General features: G+C 47.2%; 2 protein-coding genes across 3 annotated transcripts; both read right to left on the minus strand.

Moving 5' to 3' along the window:
• Positions 1-919: 919 nt before the first annotated feature.
• ALAD (aminolevulinate dehydratase) lies at positions 920-9,256 on the minus strand. Of its 2 annotated transcripts, none has more exons than XM_043984679.1 (12): positions 9,160-9,256; positions 5,677-5,810; positions 4,847-4,897; positions 4,026-4,122; positions 3,711-3,846; positions 3,420-3,503; positions 3,110-3,198; positions 2,795-2,850; positions 2,589-2,676; positions 2,157-2,243; positions 1,666-1,795; positions 920-1,072 (listed from the first exon to the last, which is right to left on the minus strand). In XM_043984679.1, exons 2-12 carry the CDS (start codon positions 5,787-5,789, stop codon positions 1,011-1,013), a joined length of 993 nt encoding a protein of 330 aa, XP_043840614.1. In that variant the 5' UTR covers positions 5,790-5,810; positions 9,160-9,256; the 3' UTR covers positions 920-1,010. The 2 variants fall into 2 exon arrangements, with proteins under 2 accessions (XP_043840614.1, XP_043840613.1); XM_043984678.1 differs by lacking the exon at positions 9,160-9,256 and adding an exon at positions 8,201-8,225.
• A 2,160-nt stretch (positions 9,257-11,416) lies between these two features.
• POLE3 (DNA polymerase epsilon 3, accessory subunit) lies at positions 11,417-16,362 on the minus strand. The gene is made up of 4 exons (XM_043981835.1): positions 15,825-16,362; positions 15,653-15,738; positions 13,658-13,776; positions 11,417-13,090 (listed from the first exon to the last, which is right to left on the minus strand). Exons 1-4 carry the CDS (start codon positions 15,888-15,890, stop codon positions 12,918-12,920), a joined length of 444 nt encoding a protein of 147 aa, XP_043837770.1. The 5' UTR covers positions 15,891-16,362; the 3' UTR covers positions 11,417-12,917.
• Position 16,363: the final 1 nt, after the last annotated feature.

A 16,363-nucleotide genomic window follows, 5' to 3' on the forward strand; every position in this document is an offset into this window, starting at 1 on the left:
TGGCCTATAAGAGAATCACAGAATCTACTCTTTTTTTGTGTGTGTGTGAGGCAATTAGGGTTAAGTGACTTGCCCAGGGTCACACAGCTAGTAAGTGTGAAGTGTCTGAGGCCGGATTTGAACTCAGGTCCTCCTCACCCCAGGGCTGGTGCTCTATCCACTGCGCCACCCAGCTGCCCCTCTTTCTTTCTTTCTTTTTTTTTTTTGTTTGAGAATCTACTCCTCACATAAAGCAGCAGTAGCAGCAGCAACAACAACAGAGCAAGACCTTCACTTTAGACCGGCGAACTTCAGTCCTAGAGATCATAATGGAAATAACAATGATTCACATTTTCATAGCAAATAGAAAGTGCTTTTGTCACAAAGGTCCTGTGAGGAAAGCAGTACAAGTAGTAAGACCCTCATTTCACAGATGAGGAAAATTGAGGTTCAGAGAGGGGATGAGTGATGAATATAGATCTTTGGATTCTTCCACTACTTGACATTGGCAAGCATTCTGCTGGAGATGTCTTCCCACACAGTTTGGGGCCCATTCACCACTGTTACCTCACTCCTGGTGATTCTGCTATGCCAATGTCACTCTTCCAAAGCCTCACTCCTTGTTTACTCACTGTTGGATGGTTTTTGTTGGCTTGAAATGATTCTAGTAAAAGGTCGGGTCTCTCTCACATTCGAGGAGCTAAATAAAGCCCAGAGGTTTTCTAAGAGAAACTGACAGTAGCAGCCAGAGGAGAGGAGTGCCCAGGAAAGAGGGGCAGGGCCACAGGTCTGGAGTGGCTGGAGCAGTGACAGGGCCTGCACCCAGAGAACAGGAGGCCACAGAGAGCATGCCACGAGGGTCGTACTGCATGCTCACCAAGCATGGGCTCTGGGGCAGCAAGAATGTAGAAAGTATAGCTTTGAATCATCTCTTATTCTGATTTGCACTTCGCTAAGGCCTCTGGGTTCTTTTCTTTTTTTTTTTTCTTCATTTTTTAAAAAGTTCTTAGTTCTTGTACTCTCTCTGTCTATCACGGCTCCTTTAGCCATTCTAAGAGCTGAGGTGTGTAGTAGGTGATGATGATGTCGGCACCTGCATTTAGAGGGAAAGACAAGGGGGGTGGGAATATCATGGCTGGCCTGTGTGCCCTGCCCACCTGAGGAGCAAAGGACACCGCCAGGATCTCTCTGCAGTATTTGTGGCCACTAGGGAAGCATCGTGTGTTTTAGAGACTAGAGAGGCAACATGATGAAGTGGGTGAGGGCTCAGACTTTAGCTTGAGTCAGGAGTGCCACCTCAGACCAGCCATTAGCACAGTGCTTGGTGATTAATCAATGCTCACTGACTCTGCCTCCAACACATCTGAGCTAGGCAAATCCCTTGCCTCTTAGAGCCTCATTTTCCTCATCTGTAAGATGGGGATATCTGTGCTCTTTACCTTACAAGGCTTTTGGGAAGTAATCATCTGATGAACCTTAAAGCTTTAGTTTTAAGCTCCTATCATTACCCATATCCTCATTGTGAGCCTGAACTGAAGGACAAAGCTCCCACCCCAGCTGAGTTTGCAGACAGATAATACTAACTCACTCTTTATTTCAGTATTCCAGCTGGGGAGAAGGACATCGGTGGTGGAGGAGGCTCCTCTCCACTCGCTCTAATCCCTTCCCCATCCCTGCCTTACGTACCTGCTCTTCGGAAGGCTGTCATGGCCTCCATCACAGCGGTCTTGAGGTCAAAGGCCCTGGCTTGGGCCCCATGCCACAGCATGGCAAACTCCCCAGAAACGTGATACACAGCAAGGGGCAGGACAGAGTGCTGGAAAGGGCAATGAGGTAAGTTACAGGGAGTGGCCGATGGTGCCCCTAAGGAAGCATGTTCCCAGCTTCTCTGAACTCTGCCCCAGCCTTTGAGCCTGAGCAACCCTTTTTCATCTGTCAAACTTTAGGACTAATAAGTGACTGACTAACTTTATTCTGAGGTGGTCTGTTCCCTGTTACGAGAAGGATCCAAGCAGAAGTTGAATGATCTGTTAGAGATGATAGCTACAGGGGAGGCCTCTGATACTGGGTCAGATACTGGACTCAATGTAACCTTCCCACTCATTCTGGGATTCAGAAATGCCACAGAATCCTCCTTTCTCCTCTCAGTTCTGCTTCTGACTTATCCCTTGACTCACCTTGTTCTTCACTTCTCTTATAATGTCCAAGTACGGCAACCCTGGCTTGACCATCAGGATATCCGCTCCCTCCCGGACGTCTCGATCCTAAGGCACATGGGATGCAGTCTTTGACCTCTGAAGTTCTTCCTTTAACCCCACTTCTTTTTTTTTTTTTAGTGAGGCAATTGGGGTTAAGTGACTTGCCCAGGGTCACACAGCTAGTAAGTGTTAAGTGTTTGAGGCCAGATTTGAATTTAGGTACTCCTGACTCCAGGGCCGGTGCTCTATCCACTGCACCACCTAGATGCCCCTTAACCCCACTTCTAAGGCAGACAGTAGGGAATTCTGGGGTTGGGGGAAGGAGGCAGGTAGAGCAAGGTTCTTAGGGAAGGAGGGGAGGATGGAAAGGAATGGCTGGGGCAGGGGAAGGGCCAGTCTCCATTTACACACCACAGCTCGAAGGGCCAGCCCCCGAGCCCCAGGAGGCAACTGGTAACAGCGCCGGTCACCAAAAGCTGGGCTGGAATGTGCTGCATCCCTGTGGAGTAAGGAAAAGACTGGGTCATCAGGATGGAATTAACTTAGCCCGTGGCTCCTGGGGTCTTACCAGGACTGCCTGGCACCAATTCCTCTCATTCCCTCTAATTTTCACTCACCGGAAAGGACCGTAGAAACAAGAAGCAAACTTGGCACTGTAGCTCATCACCGATACCTGTTAGGAGATAGTTCTTCAGGCTGAGTATTCTGCCAAAAGAGCTCTAAATTTGGGGTCAAGAGCCCCGTGAGGTCCCAGCTCTAATTACTGCTTTGGGACTCTGGCTAAACCCCCTACTGGGGGACAGTTTCCTCATCTGCAGAACGAGGCAGGAGGACTTTCTGGATCTCCATCCTCTGAGCCAATAGGGAGGTCCTGGACTCAAGGCCTAGGTGGGCTTTCAGTCCCTGGCAGCCACCCCCTCCTGCCCACTTACCTTGTTGCCAAGCCCATGGGTGATCAATGCCTCTTTGATGGCAGCAATTCGCCCATCCATCATGTCCGATGGAGCTACCACGTGGCAGCCTGGAGGAGGGGTTAGAAGAGGGGAGGGAGCTGAAGCGGACATTCCCCAAGGTTTCCGGCAGCTCTAATCTTGCCTGATTCTGTGACAATGTAGTCCGAGTCTGTATTTTGTTTGTCTTTCAGACAAAACAGAACTCTAATCAGGCCTTCAAATACCTAGAACAGGCTTTCTTTCTCTTCCCCTTCCATTAGAGGCCATGTTGTGGTACTTGGTTACTTACCTGCCTTGGCATAGGCTAGAGCGACTTCTGCCAACCGTCTGCTGCTGTCCTCAGCCCGGAAGGAGCCATCCTCCCTCAGGAGCCCTGTAGGACACCCAGCTGGGAGTCAGGAAGGGCTCTGGGATCCCCCTCTGCCTCCCAACCCTTCAGGGAAACTCCAGCATTGCACTACCAAGACTTAGCCTTGTTGGCAAAAGTAGAGCAAAGAGATGGGCCTGGAGGGGAGAAAAGTGCATAGCACAAGTGGACTCTGCTGGGAAGTAGGGCAGAGCTGGGGAGCTCAGGACTCACCGCAGTGACCATGTGAGGTGTAGGGACACAGGCACACATCGCAGGCCACCAGAAGACTGGGAAAGACCTTGCGCAGCAGACGGATTGCCTGAATGGCTGGGGTGTCTTCTGTGTCAGCCCCTGAGCCCAACTCATCCTGGGTGAGTGAGGTTGGCATTACTGCTGATATCCAGGCTTCCCCTCAAGGTGCAGGTCCTCAGCTCCCACCCCCAGCATACAGCCACCGGCCCCCCCCCCCCCATTCTTCCCTTCCCCTGATAGTTTAGCCTTTCCTTCCTTCCCCCACCTCCACACCTTGGTTACCCATATTCTCACCTTGGTGACCTTGCTGGGTACCCCAAAGATCAGGACACATCGCAGGCCCTTGGCTATTAAGGGCCGAAGCATCTCTTCTAGTTTATTCACGCCGTACCTGGGGAAGGAGGTGAGCCAGCCTGAACCCTGGGCAGATGGCCTGCTTGTCCTTCTTGGGACCTTATCTTAGGCTCTCAGATTGAGGTGGGGCAGGACAAGAGGGGCTGGACCTATCTGTGTCATTCTCTTATGAAGGGCATTGCCTGCACAGGTATTAAACAAAAGTCTAATCAAGGCAGGAGTGGAAGGTGCAGGATAGGGATTCCCATATATTATACTGTTTACTGTTTCCATATTATGTGTGTGTGTGTGTGTGTGTGTGTGTGTGTTTGCAGGGCAATGAGGATTAAGTGACTTGCCCGAGGTCACACAGCTAGTAAGTGTCAAGTGTCTGAGGCTGGATTTGAACTCAGGTCCTCCTGACTCCAGGGCCGGTGCTCTATCCACTGCGCCACCTAGCTGCCCCCTCCCCACATATTATAGAGTGTGTGGGGGGCCTTTACATTACATTTCATACTTCCCAAAAGGATTTTATATCCATTGTCTCATTTAGTCCTCACAAAGACTCCATGATCTAGGCAGGGCAGATTGAATTATTCTCATCTGGTGGGAGTTGAAGGCCAGGGGGTTTAAAGTGACTTACCTTGGGGGTCATATAGCTAGTTAGTGGGTGAGTCTACATTAGAACCCAGATCTCCTGATTTCTAACAGAATTCTTTCTACCATAGCCACTCAACTGTTCCCCTGGAGATGTCATAGGATCTTACAGGAGTATCTCTTACCTGGCAATGCCAGGAAGGCTGTCAATTGGTTGCACAGCATCAGGAATGTCCCTGCAGGAAACAGAGGGGGTAAGCTGTGGAAGAGGGGGGTAAGGGATGATGGGGAAAGATGATTGGTGGGGCTGAGTAGACATAAAAATGGAGAAGTGTCTTGGATGTATAGGGATGTGTCCTGGGCAAAAGACCAGTAACCTGTATGGGGCCACTAACAGCTCACACTCGCGATTAGTACATCTGCTTTCTGCTTTTCTTGTATGTCTTACGGGTGTGAAAGGTCTCTCCATAGCCTAATTATCTCTGCTATAATAACAAAATTGACTTTCTGAACCCCAGCAAAATAGACAACAAGATGTTTGTCCTATGGTGCTCACACCAGGTCTTGAGTAGCTCATGAGGGCTAGCCTGAAGAGTCACTTGAACTCTTTCTCATCATCTCTTAACTGTGATACCCATCCTCCTCCTCCTCCTCCCCCACAACTCGATTTTCTGACTCTGTGAGAGCTTTATGGTTTTCAAAGTACTTTGCCAACTATGTGATCATCATTCTTTGTGAGCTGGGCCCGAGGATCATCATTTCCATTTTACAGACAAGTTACAAGCTCAAAGAGAAGTTGCTTGCTCAACTTGGTAGAAGGGGAGGGTTAGGAGAAGGTAATTTCTAAAGATGGCTTATGGTTCCCCCAGGAAGAGAAAAGGCAGGCAGAGAACCATATTTCAGTAGCCATGTGCCCGTATCAGGTCAGTGTGGTACTAGGGACACTCAGCTGACCTCCTCAGGCCTTTCTCCCCACTGCCAAACCACAGGAGTGGGACGTATTCCAAGAGCTTACGTGACAAAGATGGGATAGATGAGATTGGAGGCATCCAAGGTGCTGGCTGCTGCCTGCCAGTCCCGCAGAAGGGGGTGGAAGTAACCGCTATGAAGAATGGACTGGGGCTGCATGACTGGGGTTCAGAGGGAGTCCTGGAGACAAACAAAAGAGAAGCGTTTGCTGAAGGCTCCATTCCCAGCCCTCTGCTGGGAGCCACAGCAAGACCAAGGAGGCTCAGTCATGGTGCCTGCTTTCAAGAATCTTACAATTTCATTGAAGAGAAAAAAAGATACTCATGTGTATGCATATATATGTATATAGACACAGCACAGCAGAGACAAACACACAACGGGAGAGGGCAAGTAGGGGCAATTCTGCAGAAGGCCTTGATGACCAGGTTGGAAAGCTGGAACCTTTTTTTTTTTTTTTGGTGAGGCAGTTGGGGTTAAGTGACTTGCCCAGGGTCACACAGCTAGTAAGTGTTAAGTGTCTGAGGCCGGATTTGAACTCAGGTCCTCCTGAATCCAGGGCCAGTGCTCTATCCACTGCGCCACCTAGCTGCCCCAAAACTGGAACCTTTTATTCTTCGGGTAATAGAGAAGCAAAGGAATTGTGTGAAGGTCAGAGCCGTGCCTTAGGAAGCTGCACCTGGCAGCAGGTACAGTAAAGCCTAGAAAGGGGAAGAAACCAGAGGCAGGCACATGAATTAAGATAAGAGGCTGGTGTAAGGAGTAGAGATGTGAGTATAGTTGGAAACACATAAATTTTGAGGTGATAATAGGAATTCCAGCAGGTAGAAATGTGGCAGGCAACTGATGTAGGGCCAACCAAGTTTTCTAGGCTGGTTTACCCCAGGCTGGGTCTCCTGCAGCCCCAATGTGGCCAGTAGGTTAGAGTTCATCAGTGGATGAACTCTTTGCACCTGGCAGTTTCCCTATCTTAATTTTCAAGGCCCAGTGCCTATCTGGTAGTTTTGTTATCACTAGAAACACAAGGCCTTGGGTTCTTGCTACACCCTGGGGTCAACATACTACCTTTCCTCCCCACCCCCAACATGTTCCCTACCACTCCAGGATCCTTCCCCCTCAGATATGGCCACCTTCCCTGGTACATACACTCAGCACTCTATCTCTCTCTCTAAAAGCATATCCTGGGGCCACTGCCACTTCATGATAGGGCACAACAGGGACAGAAATGAGCTACAGCTTTACAAATTGTGTGTGTGTGTGTGTGTGTGAGAGAGAGAGAGAGAAGCAGATGGCCAAGTGCCCATATACCACAGACCTCCCAAGGTTCCTCATATGTAAAATGAAGAGGTTAGATCGAGAAGCCCTTGCAGGTCTCTTCTTCCTCGGACATCTTATATGATTTCTGAAACTTCTGAGGGGCAAAGGAACCCAAAGAAAGATGCAGGGAGCAGATGATAACTAACATCCATTCCAATTCTCTGGCTTCTGAAGGTCAGATCTTGTGAGACACCTTTTTGCTGGGTATTTGAACCAACGTCATCCTATTATCCCTTTCCTTATCCTCAGCAGGTTCAAGGTTAGGGATGCAATAGGAAGGACCTTGAGCAATCCCAAGAACAACCAGTTCTTGGATATCAGCATATCACTCTATGGAGACAGGGCTAGTCTTGGATAGGTGAAATCCCAGATAATTCAATCACCTCCTTTGAGTCAACCACTTCAACATCTTCAGCCAAAACTCCAAATGTTTCACAAGGCCTGGCTTCTCTGCAAGTCAGGTCCTAGGCAGGCTTACAGACCTAGGTGGAGTTGTTCTAGATTTGGGGAGCTTTGCCAGATACTAGGGAAAAGGCTAAGAATATCCTTTAAAAGCACATCTACTTGTCAAATACGATCCTATCTTGTCACCAGTGATTCAACGAAGGAGTCTGTGATCACAGCTTGCTACCAGCAGCAACCAGGGTCAGGGAACCAGACAAAAAGATTCAGATGCCAAATATCAGCTATGGTATTGTCATTATAGAATCCTAGAACATTAGAGATAGAAGGGACCAACTCCTTCATTTTTCAGGGGAAATTGAGAGCAAGGAAATGATTTGCCCAAGGTCACACAGTTAGTAGCAATGCCAGAACTGGAATCCTGGTCTTCCATTCCCTGTCCAAATGCTCTTTCTACTAGAACACATCTAATATCAGCAAACTTTGTACTTTGTTTTTAAGGGTGAGAGATTAACTCACCTGGTCAAGCAACAAGTGGGCAACAACTTCCAGTTTCAAAGACAGAGTGGTAAAGTTACAGGATGCTAGCTAGGCTCAGCAGACCCTACTGAGGGTGCTGGGTTATAAGAGGTATGAGGGAGCCACTGTTTAAGCCATCGTATCAGACAAGATAAAGCTTGGAAGGACATTAAAGGAGTAGACAATGGCAAAGCGAGCCAGGCAGAAACAGAAAAATTCCCCAAGCTAACAGGCTGGAAAATATAGTCTCCTTGCCAAGAAGTGGGGGGGTGCGTAGCGTCTGGACGGAGAATTCAAATTACTCGGTCAGAAAAAGGTCACTAAACTCTCATTACCTTAGATTGGTAAATTTGCCCTTGTAGCTTTGAAGATCTAGTGAGCTTTTTCTATCCGGGTATTGGGAGTACTAGTTCTGGAAGTTGGGAGAGAAGGTAAAAAATCCTAAGGTCAATTCTTGGAGGGCAAAGGTCCAGGCTGGTTGGTCATTTTGGGTCCGGGCCCCCAAGGCATACTCAAGGGCAGGCCATGTGACCCCAGCCCTGGCTCTGAGCTCCTACTCCGCTTTCCATATCCGCAGGGGTAGCACAGATTTGCAATTGTGGTAGCAATCAAAGGAAAGGAACTCAGTCCGAACCAGAGGCATTTAAAACCCCGGGACCTTGTAAAGAGGAACGAAGCGGTAGGGAATGCGGGCTCTCCAGCCCATGTCAGAGGGCTCATGCCTGGGTTAGCTCGGACCCGGGGGAAACTTGCATTTTGGAGGTGGCAAGTGGGGGAACGATGGCTCTACTGAAGTCGTCTGAGTTAGCCTGGGGCAGAAATAAGAGTCTAGGACTAATAATATAAGTCTAGGAGGGGCAAGAGACTAGACTATATTATTCACTGGCAGTGTGACCTTCGAGGTCAATTTCCCTCTCTTAAGTCTATTTCCTCTGTAAAACCTGGAGGGAGGGACTGGCCGGTCTCTTTCAGCCGAAACATCCTGTGGTTTATGAACTCGGACTTCTCATTCAAGCCTCCCGCTCCCGCTCCGCGCCCTCACGGAGCGCAGAGGCCGCAGCCCGGGGTAGTGAAGCTTGGGGCGATAATTCTCCGGAGGAGGCGGGGAGAGAGGGAGGCGACCCTCCAGGGAGGGCTGCCTTGTCTGGTGGCGGGGAGGGGGGAGGGGGTGTATGCGGATGAGCACGCTGTCTCCGGGAGGGCTGGCCGCGGAGACGCTCAGCCCCAGCTTCCTTATCCCTTTCCTCCCTGCTCAGTCAGTAGGTGCCAACCCGTAACCAGGGTCCCTGCTTACCAGGAGCCGCCGAGGAGATCCAAAGCCCACTGCCGACTGCAAAGCTCGGGGCTGCTCTCCTAAGTCTACCCACGTGGGGGTGGGGCGGGCTCACCCGGAAGCAGCTTTCCCCGACCAGGCCCCGCCCCCTCGGAGCCCTCTGCTGTCCCCTCAGTGGCTGTACCCGTGAGCGCCTGTTACTTTACCCATCTTCGTAGGGTAACTAGCATCAGAACACCCCCGTCCTACTAAGATGCTTTAGAGTCCTACGTGAAACCGCTTACAGAATAACCCACTGAGGTTGGTGAGAAGGATGTGGTTTTTGACTCCAGTAAAGAAGGAAGGACAAACATCAAGCATTCACTGAGCTTCCATGTGTAACCAAGCTGGGTGATAGGAGACGATGAAGACATTCCTTGCCGGCTTACAACATCGTTGGAGACAGGGCTTACTTAGCACATTGTGAAACAGAGAACCTGGGGTTCACGTATGAATTAGAAAACAAATGCAGGGAGCGTTAAAAGAAGAGCTAGAACTAAGAGGGAGGGAGTCTTTGAGACTGCTCTTAGCAAGGTAGGGGTTGAAAAGGCATTGGAAAATGACAAAATATTTTAAGGAGACTGGATTGAGGGGGGCAAATGGTGTATGTAGAATAGCAAAGGATATGGCTGGATAGTAAGCTGGGGCCACATTTATGGAAGCCCTTCAATACCTGAATGGAGTCTGGACTTGCTAAATAGGCAACACAGTCATTAAAACTCATTTAATGGTTTTTGTACAAACTAAGACCAGGGGGCAAGGAAAAATAGCTGAAAGGCAGGTGCAATAATTCAGGTGTGACAGGACATGAACTCCAACAAGAATCTTGGAAGTTAGCTAGTCCAACCTCTGAGCACATAGAAGAAACTTATTTCCAGGCTATCTGAAAAATGCTTCAAATCACTAATCGAGAAATACAAATGAAAGTAGCTTTTTGGTTCTACCTTACCCCCACATTGGCAAAGATGACAAATGTTGGAAAGGGCTGTAGTAAAACAGCCACAATAATACACTATAGTGGACCTATGAATTAGTACTTCCATTATGAAAAGCAATTTGGAACTGCCAAAAAGGTTGTACACCACCATTGCAAAGACTACACAATCCTGAAAGACTTAAGAATTCTGATCAATGTGATGACCAACTATGAATCCAGAGAAGTGATGATGAACCCACCACCTAACTGTGATGGATTCAAGAGGCAGGAGTTGGTACACATTTTTTTTGGACAGACAATATATTGGAATTTGTTTTGCCTGGCTATAACAATAATAGCATTTATACACCATGTTACAAATATTCTCTCATTTAATTCTCACAACAGTTATGGTAGGTGCTATGCATTTTTGTTTGTTTTTTTGCAGGCAATGGGGGTTAAGTGACTTGCCCAGGGTCACACAGCTAGTAAGTGTCAAGTGTCTGAGGCCGGATTTGAACTCAGGTACTCCTGACTCCAGGGCCGGTGCTCTATCCACTGCACCACCTAGCTGCCCCTATGCATTTTTTTTCTTTCAAATTGGGGAGTGGGGGAAGAAAATGCATGTTAACTGAAAAACAACCACGAAACCTCAAAAGCCAATTGCTTCTTCAGTTTCAGGTGGTCACCCAGGCTCTTAACTATTTTCAGGAAGAGGAAGCTCACTTTCCCACAAAGCAACCTCTTCTACTGGACAGCCTGCTAGAAAGAGCTTCCTTCATAGGATGAACTGGCATTTGCTTTCCTGTAACATCCATTCACTGGGTTCTACTTCTCCCTTCTGGAGCCTAATAAAACAAACATGTTCTCCCCCCCCCCCCCAATAACAGCCCTTCTGGTATTTTAAAGACCAGCAATCAGATCTTCCCCTCCCCTTTAGTCTTTTCATGCTTAGGCGCAACACAGTCCTGTCTCTCTGATCTGCTGTGCCCCACCCCCCCAAGTTCTTTCAATATTCAACAAATATTCATTTATGACATAACCTAGAGGGCAAAGAATGTATGTATGAAAGAATAATTAACAAGACCGAATGATTAATGGACAGGGATTTTTGAGATAATAATTTCAAATATTTTTCAAGATTTGAAAAGATTTAATCAATGAAAGCAGTGTTGCAAAGAACAGAACTGCTGAGCTATTACTTTTTCTGGTACTTGAGGAACACCTACTGGCCATCTAGGGTGCTACAAACTCATTTTCTATGAAGAGGTCAGTTCTTTGTAAATAAATAGTCACCATGAGTAGATGTGGAACAGCAAAAGGTAACGATTTAAACAACATTCTTTATTTATACAAACCATTACATTTTCTTCCCTTGAATGTAGAGTGAAATGAGATTCTTCCCTTATTTGTCAACAAACTTATCCCTATAATCCATTAATGAGTAAATGGTACCAGACTACATTTGTTCACCTGTCATACTTCAGTTGGAATGGTCAGTTTGTATTTTATAGACCAAAAAAATGAGACTGACTAGGGGGAGAAGTTGGCAAAAACTCTTATTCCTAATTCTCAAGGTAGCCCTTAATAGAGGGACTGAATGTGGTCATTGTGGGAGCCCCGTCTAGTTAAACAGATTTTTATCATGGTGACAAAGGTCTTCTGGGAGCTTTTAACCTTCAGAAATAACCACTTAACTTGAAGACAGAGATGTTGGGAGTGAATGGAAGGGGAGCCTAACAAAAGATGAAGGCCCCATCAAAACCACTTCAGAAAGGTGGTTTGCTAGAATTACATTCCTAAGCATTATTAGATTTCATTAACAGTTATACTATCAAGCTGTCTTTAAAAGACAAGAGCCAGAACTCTGGGATTGGAAGAAATCTAACATTTCTTAAATTAAGCTGGATTTATGGTCACAAGTTAGCAAAGCAAAGAACAATCTGGAGAGAGTGACTGTGTAGGGCCTGGAGGAAATGAATTTTGGAGCTTGTCAAAATAGCCAAGGCTGAGACACATGTGAGGTTCACTATAAAACCAAAAGTAAAGGGATTACGTATACCAGAAAGTCTGTTTTCAAACTTCTGTTCAGTAGGTAGGGGTAGGGGAAGAGAATCTTGAGGTGTATTGCCAACTTTACATTAGACCCAACACTCCACTAATATAGTGAAGTACAAACTTCAAAACATATTCAAAGTGCTGAGTAGGGTGTGGCAAATAGGAAGGAACCAAGCTCCAAACTCAGCAAGAGACCAGGGGAAAGGACTCAGGAACAGAAGATAATCAGTTACAAACCAAAGTAAGCAGAAACGTTACTGAAAGTTACTTCAAAGGGATGAGAATTTCATTCTCTATCCCAGACTTTTTGGATCCAGATCCAAATCCAGATCCAGAGTGCCCTGATCACTCTTTCAGTGAGCTACATTCTATCTACCAGAGGCTACTTATACTCAGAGTTCAAACCTCTCCAATTTTCTTTACAGCCCCTAAATACAGTATGAACATTTGGGTCATAAAATAGGATGTGAAATATATATAAATCTTCTACATTTTTTCTCCCATAAAAATCTGACTAAATGGCAATTCATAACCTACCTTGTCAAAAGGCCAGAATTTATGGATTATGTAAATAGAAAATACAGGTCTAATTCAGAAAAACTCTGGTTTGGGGATTATTCAATAAGTATTCTTAGGTCCTCATAAATGGGCATTCTTAGCAGTGGAGGAAAAAGGCCACAGAATCCGCTGTCCGACAGCACAATGAAGGCAACAGTGTTGAGCCCCAAGTTTCTCATCATCTGACTCTACATTCTCTCCATGAAGCTCAATTGTCAACCTCTTCTTCATCATTCTGTTCCTCCTCATCCATTCTTTCATCATCCTCATCATTATCATCTTCTCTGCTCTTGTCTTGTTCCTCAGAATCTGTCCTTTTGTCTTTATCCTTCTTCTTTTGCTCTGAAGCTTCCTTCTTACCTTTCTGTTCACGTCTATATGCTACAAGTAGAAGGAAGCTATCATAAGGCTAAACGAACAGAACCAAATTATTTCATTCTAATAGCTTATTCCATTTCAAAAATAGAGAGGCTGGGGGCAGCTAGGTGGCGCAGTGCATAAAGCACCGGCCCTGGATTCAGGAGTTCAAATTGAGCCTCAGACACTTGACACTTACTAGCTGTGTGACCCTGGGCAAGTCACTTAACCCCCATTGCCCTGCCCCCCCCCCAAATAAACAAAACAAAACAAAAAAAAATAGAGAGGCTAAGGGAACCTGAGACAGGTTTAAATGAAGACACATCCAATACTCACTACTATATATATATTTTTAAGTGAGGCAATGGGGGCTAAGTGACTTGCCCAGGGTCACACAGCTAGTAAGTGTTAAGTGTCTGAGGCTGCATTTGAACTCAGGTACTCTTGAATCCAGGGCCGGTGCTCTATCCGCTGCGCCATTTAGCTGCCCCCTACTCAATACTATATTAAGTCCAACTGGTTAAATCACATGACCATCACTTTACCAAGAAGCTATTATCTAGCAGCCCAAGAAAATACAGGGGTTGTTACCATCTAGTGCTTCTTTTAAAGGGGAAACAAATCGCTGAAATTCCATCTCTTCCATAGCCGATAGTACATCACCAGCATTTAGGGTCTTCCGTTTTCCTTTCATAGCAAAGTTGTTTGCACTTAAGAAAAAAAAGAGAGATGAATTATCTCCGCCAACTCCTATCTCAGGACATTTGAAGACAACTGACAGGAACATATAATAAGCAAATCTGATCACCTGACCAAGCCCCACATCTTGGGAGAGTAGCCCCAAACTTTAGCCTGTAATTACAAATCAATTATTCCAGTTTGATAAAGGAAGGAAAGAAACAAAGTGTCAAAGATACCAGGTACAGTAGTCTTAAGCCATCTGGAGCTTGAAGGGCCACCTACCTCAAAGACGATGTTGCAGGGTGCAAACTTCATAAATGTTTGCTATTATTACTACTTATCATCTTTTCTTTTCTTTTCTTTTCTTTTTTTTTTTTTGGTGAGGCAATTGGGGTTAAGTGACTTGCCCAGGGTCACACAGCTAGTGTCAAGGGTCTGAGGCTGGATTTGAACTCAGGTCCTCCTGAATCCAGGGCCAGTGCTCTATCCACTGGGCCACCCAGCTGCCCCTACTTATCATCTTTTCAACTCCTTAATTTACTAATGTAGAAATGGAAGCCTAAAGAGAAGCTGACCTTTGAGATCAGACCAGTGGTTCTCCCCTAAAATCATTTTCAGAGGGTCCATGAGGTCAACACTATTTTCATAATATTAACACATTTAAATTTCGAATACAGTAAACAATGATAGCAGTAACCCACATTAAATAAAAATTCTTTGGGATAGTCTGCAATAATTTTTAAGAATGTAAAGGGGTCCAGAGACCAAAAAGTTTGTTAACTACTAATCCAGACCAACTTCCCCCAACAATTTTTACAAATGAGGGAATTGAGGCCCAGAGATGGGTTTGCTATTGTCAGGTGCTTTTCTTCTTAAAGGGATGGGCTTTTTCCTCTAACCACAGGCCCTTCTCTAACTCTGCTCCCACGGAGGACTGTGGGTGGTCAAGCTCACTTCCTGAAGGAGGCAGCACAGCATAGTGGAAGGAGTAACCAGAGCTGGACTAAGAGTAAGGATATCTGGTTTCAAGTCCTAATTCTGTTAAATTTGTTTGGGGACCTTCAGGTCTTTTTACCACTAAGTCTCTAAGAGATCAGTTTGAGGAAGAGGAAGCTGCACTAGATTATCTTGGAGTCAACCTGTATTTTTTTAATCATAAAAGTATTTTATTATTTTCTAGTTACACCTAAAGATAGTTTTCAACATTTGTTTTTATGAGATTTCTAATTCCAAATTTTTCTACCAACCTCCCTTCCCTCCCCAAGAGGGAAAGCAATCTGATATAGGTTATACATGTACAGTCACATTAAACATATATCTGCCTTAGTCATTCAACCTATATTTCTTAAGTGTCTTAAATGTGTAACACTGAGCTAGGTGCTGAAGAGAGGGGACTGTCACTGGACCTATTATGATTTCATTGCTATAGGGCGCACTCAGTTTAGGAAAACTTCCTCTAGAAAGCAAATCCACTCCTCCGAAATTCAGTCTTCGATTGTTGCCTGGGGCATGTAGAGAGATTAAGTGACTTCCACTACACGGTCACACGCTGCACTTGAGACAAGCTTCTCAAGCTCTCTCTCCCTGTATAAATCTAGTAGTTTCTGGGGGGTACAAAGTCCAACACAATACTGTCCCAGCCCTCAAAAAGCTTACTTTTCTACGGTAGAAATATGTGAACAGATACATAAATACAACAAAATAACCTGATAAGGAATAACTAGGAGAAAAGGCAGAGAAAGATTCCTGGGGGAGGTGGCCGGAGCATGGAGGGGAGCTGGGGATTTAAGTGGGGTACATTCCGGGCACCGGGGTAGGGGGGCTGGGGCCCGGAGTACGGAAGTGAAAGCAGCCCCGTCAGCCTCCGACAAGAGGACCCCCCCCTTTCCCCCCGGGGGACCTCACCAGGACGTGGCGTACAGCACGAACACGCTGGCGGCCCGAGAGATGGCACTCCGGGCCTCTTTGGAAATGTTGACGCCGTCGGGGAGCTGCAAGGGGAGACGGCACTGGGGTTAGTGGGGTGCGTCCGGTCCCAACCCCAGCCCCGACCCCTGCCCGACCCGGCCCGGCTCACCGCCTCCTTGATGATTCTGGTGATGACGGCGTTGGGAAGGTTCAGGTCCTCTGGCCTTTCCGCCATGGCCACCTCGTCTTTCGTCTCCCCCGGGAGAGCCGCAACAAGGCCGCCGGCGGCCTCCGGGACAGGGCGGCAGTTGCGCCCCGGACCTACGCCGGTAGCGTTTCTCACCCAGGGCGCCGCTCCGGCGTCCGTACTTCCCGCCCCCGACCGCGTGTCCCGCCTAGGCTTCCGTTCGTACACCCGCCTCCCCGCCCCAGCGCGTTCCACGCCGTCCGGGAGTGGCGCCGGCCTCGTGCACTCTCGATTTACGACTTCCCCCGATGGTTTTCGGCCAATCCAAGGCCCGCTTGGCCTGGCCGGGAGACCTTAAAGCCCCGCCCTTCCCGTTGGTCCCCCATGGTGCAGCGCGCGGTTGCCTAGAGACTTCTTTCATCTACTCAGCGTCGCGGGGACGTAGTGGAAGCAGAGTTTACCTACGTCTCAGTCGCGAGCCCGGGAAGCTCTGCGGACCTCAGTGCGGGGGCAGGGAACGC

The sequence above is a fragment of the Dromiciops gliroides genome, chromosome 2, assembly GCF_019393635.1.
Source record: "Dromiciops gliroides isolate mDroGli1 chromosome 2, mDroGli1.pri, whole genome shotgun sequence".
In the NCBI taxonomy this organism is placed as follows: domain Eukaryota; kingdom Metazoa; phylum Chordata; class Mammalia; order Microbiotheria; family Microbiotheriidae; genus Dromiciops; species Dromiciops gliroides.